A 9,394-nucleotide genomic window follows, 5' to 3' on the forward strand; every position below is an offset into this window, starting at 1 on the left:
TAATTTAGTAAACTTAATCTTATGACCACTTTTTTATATCTCAGATTCATGACCGTGTGGAGCAGGTAGTGTTCTTCTTTCCCTTACAAAACTACGTTCTATGCCATTTAATGCTGTCTGCTATAGCCTATAATTATTTCTATTCTGTTAATTTTTTCAGGGTTCAACAATGCGCCATCAGCCACTTCTGAAAGCTCAGCTGGCGCCTGTGTCTGATATGAGGTACATTAGCTCACAGCCAGGTCTTATATGTTGTTCAGGTTTTTTGTCCACATGGTAGACCATAATCATTCTCAGTTTAAAAAGTGCATCAAATGAATGACTATGTGCATGTTCCAAACATCTCTTCTTAGGACTAAAATTTGTAGTTATTTTAATGTATCTCACCGGCACTTTTGGAAAGCTAAAATTTGCGATCCTTCGTGTGTTTATCACTGCAACAAAACATAGCACATGCACTGAGTAAAGTATGCATTTCTGGCAGACAAGCCGATTACTTTGCAGGAAGGTCTGCTCCAATCCATCAAGAATCTCAGGAAATTGGTACATATGGAAGGGCTGAAGCTGAGCATCGCAACTTGTCCATTCTTGGGAATGTTCCATATGGAGGACAACAGACATCTTCATTGTTGGGAGGTGCCCCTAGGACAAACATTGATAGTCTTGGCTATGGGCAAGGATCATCAAGCAGCGGTTATGGGATGAGTCTGCCCCCTGGACGTGACTATGCCTCGGGGAAAGGCCTTCTCCATCCATCTTCAGATTCTGATTACCGTGACAACATCTTACCCCGTGCACGTCAAGGCATCTCCATGGTTGATGAACGTGCAATTGACCGGATTGGTTATCGTCGTGAGCTGGATCTAAGAGATGAGGATCGTCGAAGGGATCTGCTACTTGAAAGGGAGAAGGAGCTTGAACGGGAGCGGGAACGGGAGTTGCGAGACCTTCGAGACCGTGAAAGAGAAAGAGACCGTGAAAGAGAAAGAGAACGTGAAAGGGAAAGGGACCGTGAAAGATTAAGGGAACGTGAAAGAGAAAGGGAGCGGGAGCGTCAAAGGGAACACGAAAGAGAACGTCTTCGCGAGCGCCGCGAGAAGGAGAGGGAGCGGAACAAGAAGCATGTAGCTGATTCAAGGCGTGAGCGCACTCCACCTAGAACCCCTGGTGATCGACGACGTTCTTCTTCTGTTAGGTCTGAGAAGCCTTTGCGGCGCCTTTCACCTCGACGTGATGCTGTGCATAGGTGTCTCCATGTTCTCTATAGCTTTGTGGATGCGCTTCGTCTTTGGTGCAGCCTTTTAAACTAACACTTTCGTTTGTTGTCCTGAAGGCATCGTTCACCTATTAAAGAAATAAAGAGAGAATATTTGTGCAAGGTAAACGAACAGTTGTGTTTGTCACAGTGTTCTTGCGAAAATCAATTGATAGTATTAATTCTTTACGTGCCTCACTCTGGTCTCCAGTTTCCTTTACTGCTGTCCTTGTAAAGCCTGAGATCTTTGCAAACTTATGTGTCCACTCTCGGAACTAATATCTGAGAGATTCTGGTTCCACTTACCCATCTATCTACACCAATCCTTGTTTTTGCCTTCCTAGCCACTTTCTCTTTTCTGTTACCACTTGTCTGGAGATCTCTCATTCTTTATTCTTCCAATTTGGATAACTTGGAAGACTATTCACACCTTAAGCATAGATTGCACCAGAGTGGATATGATTGAGCAATCATGGAGATGTCTTCCATCCTCCATTTTTCTCTGTCTCCTTTATATGCAAATATCATATTTAGTATGTTCAGTTATGCAGCAGTTTTAGTCTGATGCCCAATAGGAACTTGTTGCTAATTGGGCTGTCTGGTGCAGGTTTTGCCATTTCGGTTGGTGGATGATGAGAGAGACTGTTTATCTTTGACAAAAAGATATCCTAGGCTATCAGTTATTCCAGATTTTTCTAAGGTTTGACATTCTATTCATGACTGTTGATGATCAAAACTCAAAGTGAAATCATGGTACTGTAGTTTTTTTTTGCCTTACTTAATTGTGATTTACTTGTTCTGTAGATTGTCTTGAACTGGGCTAAAGAAAGCCTAAATCTTTCACTGCATACACCAGTGAGGTATGTTTTTCTATTGGGACTACATAAGTAGATACATGTACTGTTCTATTGTTTTTCTTGCTAAATGTTCTTGAGCTTCCTATTAATGGCATGTTTTATATTGTGTTGCTGCCACTGCTGTAAAATAGTCTGGAGCATGCCATCTGTGAAGATGATGATAAAGCTGATGAAAGTGCACTGGTCTCTTCTGAGAACACATCAAGCATAAAGACCCCTGAAACCATTTGGAATGCAAAGGTCTTTTTATTTATAATGTTGTGTTCATTTTGAAGTATAAACTACATTAAGTTGTAGTTGATTTGAGTAGTAGCTCCCGCAATAAGTAGAGATAGTGTTTATTTGAATGAATTATGCCATTGTACATGCTATAACAATATTTGTAGAAATCATGTGTATAATTGTCGTGGGCATCAATACTCATGTTTGTAGAAAATTATTGCTTGCAAGTACATGAAGTGCAACCTGTGCTGCTGACCTGCACTATCCTGGGGTGTTATGGTCTTCCCCTGGATCATGCTTGCCACTTGAGCAATCTTTTGAGAAATGCTAGTCCGGTTCTAGCTTTTGGTAGGATGAATTTCCCTTGCATGAAAAATATGTCTTCATCATTCCATCACATTGTGACATGGAAACGTCTCAGAAAATAAAGTTGTGCTAGTACAATTTTATGTTGCATATGTAATATAGTTATTGCTGTGCTACGATTATATGTCTCCATGGTAGTCCCATCATGTGCTCACCCCCTAGCCTTTGCCTAATCTTTTTTTGTTGAAACTGGAGGAATCTTTCCATTGCATTTATACTCATCTGATATTGTAAAAAATCACAAGAGTCTGTCTTGGGATTGACATTGACTTGAGTTTTGCTTTTAGTGCTTTTAAGTAATCCAAAAAAGAAAAAATCAATCTCACGTTGGCCGGATATAGAGGCACTTAAGTTATGCTGTCTTTACCTTACAAGGTAACTCCAACCATCTTGAAGTAATTTCCTTCTGTGCTTACATATATGCCCATGCGCAGGTACTTCTGATGAGTGGTATGAGCAATGGTGCCTTTGCTGACATAACGTCGATGAGAAGTACTGACGAACGAGTGGTGCACTTGAACAATATCTTAAAATTTGCTGTATTCAAGAAGGATCGTTCACTTCTTGCTATTGGAGGCCCTTGGAATGCAGCACTTGATGGTGGAGATCCATTGGTTGACTGTTCTTGCTTGATTCGAACTGCTATCAGGTATGCCTTCATCAAGTAAATGTACCATGGATGACTTGCAACTCTACTAACCCTGCTTCTTGGACAGATATGTGAAGGAACTGGTTCAAGTCGATCTATCTAATTGTACCAGTTGGAATCGTTTCCTCGAGGTACTTGTAAATCTATCTCAGCACCTTCTAGGAACTGTATTTCTTGAATATAGTCTTCTTTAGATGGAAAACATCATCCTCCCATCATATACCTTTTATTTAATTGGTCATAACCGGATTCTCTTCTGAATCGTAGAAGCGCAAACACATATATTCCTATATGCTTTATTCCAAAACTATATAGTGCACATTTACATTATGGCTCTTTACCAATCAGTTTGCTTCTTGTTAATTTGTTTGGCATTTCTCTGCTATTTGTGCTTTAAAATCTCCAAAGGATATTTGTGCCAATAACCGTCAGAATATTAGAAATTATGCCTGGTAACTTGTCAGTTGCAAATGCGATATCAAACCCTACTCGTTTGTGGATTATTGGCTCTTCCATAGGATAATATGAGAGCATTTACTCCAGTAATTAGTCATTCGCTTTTCAAGGCATGCTATTATTGCTGAAGTATCAGCATAATGTAATACACGCATTATACTGCAGGTTCATTACAACAGAGTTGGCAATGATGGACTCTTTAGTCACAAAGAAATTACTGTACTGTTTGTGCCAAACCTGTCGGAATGCATACCATCTATGGATATATGGAGGAGCAACTGGATTGCATACCGAAAATCAAAGATAGAAAGGGAGCAGCTGATTATGAAGGAAAAGGTAAGCTTGTGCTTACTATTATAACATACTCCCTCCGTTCCTAAATATAAGGTGTATTAGTTTTTCAAAAAGTCAACTCTTGTCTATGTTTGACCAAGTTTACAGCAAAATATATGAAGATTTATAATACTAAATATATAAAATGTAAAAATATAGTTCATGATGGATCTAGTGATAATGATTTGGTATTCTAGATATTGATACTTTTGTCTATAAACTTGGTCAAACTTAGAAAAGTTTGACTTTTTGAAAAAATAATACACCTTATATTGAGGAACGGAGGGAGTACTTTGTTTTCTTCTGAAACAGCACTAATGGTTCTTACTTCCTGTTGCATTTTAGAGCCCAGGTGATCCAAAGGAACAGAAACAAGGTTTGAAAGATCCTCATTTATCATTTCACTGCCTTTTCCTTGTCTAATGAATAAAGTAATTAATCCTTGTTTATTTGTCAGCAGTTTTAGAGGAGCCAAGCGAGGCTAAAAGTACGAATGATCAATTAAAGGAGGGTGATGGTGCTGCCAAGATTGAGAAAATTGATGCTGATATGGAACTGAAGGAGGGTGATGGTGCTGCCAAGATTGAGAAAATTGATGCTGAAATGGAACTGAAGGAGGGTGATGGTGCTACCAAGATTGAGAAAATTGATGCTGATATGGAAGAACAGGGCAAAGATGGAGATGTCAATCTTGCTGGTGATGGTGGGAAGAATCCTGACAATGTTGGGGAGCAAGTTGAGAAGATTGTGGGGGTTGTTGAAGAGAACACTTCTGGTGATGCTTCTGTTGACCATGTCACCGAGGATAAAAAGCCCTTGAAAAAGAAAATAATAAAAAAGGTTGTGAAAGTTGTTCGAAAAAAGCCAACTGCTGAAGCTCCAGTGGGTAAATCGCCTCAGGTTGACAAGAATGCCGTGGCAGAAACTGCGAGCAAAACCGTCCAAAAGCACATTGAACAGAAAAGTGAGGATCTTGGGAAAGAGAAGGCGGGAGCTGTCATCGTTCAACAGCCTGAGGCTAAGAAAACTGGGAAGAAGAAGGTCATTCGAAGGATTGTTAAAAGAAAAGTTCCTGCTTCAGCGACTGAGCCAACAGCCCTTGCTGCACCTGCTGAAGCAAGTAAACAAGATGTGGATGTTCAGCCAGAGAAGATTGCTGAAGGCATCACTGATGCTGGGAATTCACAGACTAAGCTGGAAGAAGGATTGAAAATTCCCACTGAAGATATTTCAAACCAGAAGAAAGAAGGATTGAAAACTCCTGCTGAAGATATTTCAAACCAGAAGAAAGAGGAAGGATTTAAAACTCCTGCTGAAGATACCTCAAATCAGAAGAAAGAACAGGAGCTGGAGATAAAGGGAGACATAATGACTGATGATCAAAAGGCAAATACAGATAATGTTAACCAGCAGGAAGTTGTAGAACAGAAAGATCCGAAAATTGATGAAACAAACGAAAAGAGTGACCAGAAAAAGGATGACAACGAAACAAAGGATAAAGACCAGAAGATGGACTCAAAGAAAAAGTCGCCCATTGACACCAAAGAAAAGAAGAAGTCTGATGAGCCTCCGAAACACCCAGGATTCATTCTCCAGGCCAAAAAGAGCAAAGGATATAAAGTATGGCCATCATGCTATATAGTTATCTTTTTATTTCATATAATACTATAAACTATAATTCAAGCATGGTCTTACTGCCCGTGAGATCTTATTGAATGGTTTTCATTTGCAGCTCCGTTCAACATCCCTTTCATTGGATGGCCTCCTGGACTACACCGCCAATGATACAGAGGAGTCTGTATTTGAGGTCCATTTTCTGCTCTGGCTTCTGTAATAATTTGCTAATTGTCATTACAAGAGATCACTACCTCTGCATTTTTTTCTTCAGCAAATATCTCTGTCCTGTATTTTTTGCCCTAATTTATGAGCATAACACAAAGAAATTACTAAATTGCTTTTGTGGTGATGCTCATGGGGCTTGACATTTATGATTGATATGTTCTTCTGTTACTTTTCAGCTTTCTTTGTTTGCCGAGTCTTTCAGCGAAATGCTTCAGTACAGAATGGGTTGTGTGATCTTGTCTTTTCTTGAGGTAACTTCCTTGTGCTCTGTCTATGCTTTGTAAGCTTTGACACACGATCAGCAGTTAGTTTTTCATTCAAGTCTACTTCCATCTAACTTTGAAGTTTGGTAGCCGAGTATGCTTGCAACAAAAATGTCCGGTAGTTTGGAGAGTCCGACTCCATTCTACCAATATTGTTACCAAACTTTAGGATAATTGTTCCCTGTAATGGTCCAAATTGGGACTTGGAAGTTTGTAACCTGGTAGTTCATGGTAATTTTTGTGGAGCGTACTAAAGCAAAGAATTGGTTGCTTCATGAGGGAAGCAGAGCTGCATCCAGTAGGTTTTGGTAGTGGTCTGTTTTCAGTTTTCCTCATATAGCTTGTTTTGTCTGCACAGAAACTTTACAGGCAGTATGTTGTGAGGAGGAATCAACGTAAGCGCCAAAGAGAGGAAGATCTAAAGAAGGAAGACACAATATCCTTGGAGAAGCGACTAAAGACAACTGATGAGAATGTAACTGGAAGTACCTCAGGTAACCCAGGTAAAAATGATGAAACAATAAAAGAGGGTGGAGAAAAGATAATTGGCGATAATTCATCAGCTTCCCATGAGCAACTGGTCAAAGAGGATGATGAGAAGATGAGTACAGATCATGCTGCCCAGGATGAAATGATGAAAGAGGGAGAGGAAAAGATTGATGCAGATCAGTCAGCAGCTGCCCATGATGAACCTAAAGCTGATGAGAAAATGGAGGAAGAAGATCCTGAATATGAAGAAGATCCCGATGAAGTAGAATATGAGGGCGACGAGGACATGGATGATGCCACTGCTGAAGAGCCGGCAGAAGCACAGGTAATGCACACATATATCCTCCGTACCCTTTTGCACCACACATAATATACACAACTGTGAAGTGGCCGTCTATTAGCTCGTGTTGCTTAAGAAACTACTCTTTGTGTTACCGGATGATCTTTTCCTTCATAACAGCATGGATGCTTGTTGATTTGCCCATGTTCCCTTTCATGTAAAATTCACTTAGAATTTTCCACTAGTTTTCAAATAATGTATTTCCAAAATATGGAATTTTAGCTTTCTACATGTGGAGCATTTCCAATTAGTTTCAACAGAATTGAAGGGTAGTGGGAAGCTGCAAGCACCAACTCATCAAGCTTGTTGTGGAGTGTAGTGTTAGCTCACCTGTCAAGGCTAATTGCTCTAGTTTTATGTCTGGATTATGTTTGAGACCTTACACCACTATAAATATAAAAATTAAGATATTGAGATTTCTCTAGTGAAAGTAGTACGTAGGAATCACTGATATGGGGACGCGGGCACTGGGATGATGGGACACGCGACATGGATATGGCATTTTTCAAAAACAGCCTTATAGGGATATGGCGAGTTTATATAAATAATTCAAAAAACACTAAGGGTAAAATTTATATTTTCAAGATGTGAGATCAAAGTACTTCCTGTTTGTTTTCTCTCTACTGCCTTTTCAACGATAGAAAATTCAAGTTACACAAAGAACAAAGGTAGAGCTACTCGCTTACTATCATGGATGAGTACATGCTAGCAGCCGAGCAAACAAAGAATAAAGAGAACAAAAAGTGGAGAAAACATAGAAGGAATGTGTGCTTGTAGGTGCTGTGAAACTAGTTATGGGTAAACTGTGCTTACCTGTGTCACTTCATTAACCTCTGCTGCAGAATGAGGATAACTCAAATGAAAGAGAAACCAAGCCAGAAGAGGTAACCGCAGAAGATGACGGAAAGAGGACAACGGAGAATCTTAAATTGGAAAAAACAGAAGAGGACACGCAGTCTGTAGCAGAGAAAGGAGATTTGAAAGAAGTTGAAGAGAAATCTGCTGGTAAGGAGGGAAAGATATCTGGATCACAGAAAGGAGATTCAGCGAAACATGATGTGGTTGATAAGGACCTGTTGCAGGTACATTGTGCTGCCTCGTATAAGAGATTAGGAGTTGCATTGAAAGTTAAAACTCTGTCTGTTACATGGATCCCAGTTTATTGCTAACATATGTTCTTTTCCCTCTTTAGGCTTTTAGGTACTTCGACCAAAACAGAGTTGGTTATATAAAGGTAGTGTAATAAGTGATACCGTTGTTCTTTTGAAAGCAATTCGTCATTTGGATACATGAAGGCATTATTCTTATTATTTTTACAAATGCAGGTGGATGATTTAAGGTGCATCCTTCACAACTTGGGGAAATTTTTATCCAACAGGGATGTGAAGGTCAGTCTCTTGACTCTGTTCGTTGGATTCCATACCATCTTTTGTAATCATATCTTCTGGAACTTGATACTTATTTGTTCCAATCTGGTCTTGAAATTTCACCCACTTATTAACTTACCACCTCTTGCTGAAATGCTCCTTTGATTCAAATGAATTTTATAGGATTTTTGGAGGGATTTGGATCCTTAGGTCCTTTGATTCACAGTATTGGAATCCTTAGGAATTTTAAAGAAATAAAAGTGTATATACGATTTAGTAGTAGTTCTGTTTTCAGCTCAATATGGATACCTTTTAACTTCTGGTTAGCTTGATAGAATACGTCTACATCCTAGATTGGTTATAGTTCGCTATTAACGATTAGCGAGTGCACAATGGAAAATAAATAAGGTGTATTTGTCAATTGGATATACTTGCACTTTTGGGGGTGGTGAGCTGCAACATGCATACGTCCTGTGGGTTTTACATCATGCAGAACACTAATAACGGTTCTTGTTTTGATGAAATACGACCCATCTTTTGGATGTTTTTGACCAGCATCTAACGCTGGCATGTTGTTCACTGTCTGCAGGACATGGTTCAAATTGCTCTTGCTGAGAGCAATTCTTCAAGGGATGGTCGCATTATCTATACAAAGCTTGTCAAGAAAGCTGACCTCTAATCTGGACCTGGTTTTGGCCCTAGCAGCTCGTTGAGTTATGGAACTTGTTTGTTGGAGATTCTTGACAGTGAATCGATGATCAATGGAAAGTCAGCCGAATAGTGTACTTCTATGTAGCTGGGAGCTAGTTTTCATTTCTTTGAATGAATATTTGTTACTTAACAAAAATTGATATCGTTTGTATGTTGACCTACTAGAAAATTTTCATTAGATTTTTTTTTCACAAAGCAAACATAATGGCCTAATAATAATAACATTTGCTGGTGTTGTATTTTC

General features: G+C 39.4%; 1 protein-coding gene across 4 annotated transcripts in view; it reads left to right on the plus strand.

Annotated features, from left to right (window-relative positions):
* Nucleotides 1-9,394, plus strand: part of LOC123155880 (protein SHORT ROOT IN SALT MEDIUM 1) — a 12,663-nt gene extending 3,269 nt beyond the window's left edge. For 2 of the 4 annotated variants that reach the window (XM_044574024.1, XM_044574026.1), the window contains 19 exons: nt 45-65; nt 161-222; nt 485-1,246; nt 1,334-1,379; nt 1,863-1,955; nt 2,060-2,115; nt 2,244-2,352; nt 3,135-3,349; nt 3,417-3,480; nt 3,971-4,141; nt 4,484-4,514; nt 4,596-5,758; nt 5,871-5,945; nt 6,157-6,231; nt 6,602-7,057; nt 7,915-8,154; nt 8,265-8,306; nt 8,398-8,460; nt 9,029-9,394. In XM_044574024.1, coding sequence (XP_044429959.1) covers nt 45-65; nt 161-222; nt 485-1,246; nt 1,334-1,379; nt 1,863-1,955; nt 2,060-2,115; nt 2,244-2,352; nt 3,135-3,349; nt 3,417-3,480; nt 3,971-4,141; nt 4,484-4,514; nt 4,596-5,758; nt 5,871-5,945; nt 6,157-6,231; nt 6,602-7,057; nt 7,915-8,154; nt 8,265-8,306; nt 8,398-8,460; nt 9,029-9,118 — 3,834 coding nt within the window. In that variant the 3' untranslated portion in view covers nt 9,119-9,394. The remainder of the gene's footprint in view (nt 1-44; nt 66-160; nt 223-484; nt 1,247-1,333; nt 1,380-1,862; nt 1,956-2,059; nt 2,116-2,243; nt 2,353-3,134; nt 3,350-3,416; nt 3,481-3,970; nt 4,142-4,483; nt 4,515-4,595; nt 5,759-5,870; nt 5,946-6,156; nt 6,232-6,601; nt 7,058-7,914; nt 8,155-8,264; nt 8,307-8,397; nt 8,461-9,028) is intronic. The other 2 variants (XM_044574025.1, XM_044574027.1) reach the window with 1 other exon arrangement.

The sequence above is a fragment of the Triticum aestivum genome, chromosome 7B, assembly GCF_018294505.1.
Source record: "Triticum aestivum cultivar Chinese Spring chromosome 7B, IWGSC CS RefSeq v2.1, whole genome shotgun sequence".
NCBI classification, from domain to species: domain Eukaryota; kingdom Viridiplantae; phylum Streptophyta; class Magnoliopsida; order Poales; family Poaceae; genus Triticum; species Triticum aestivum.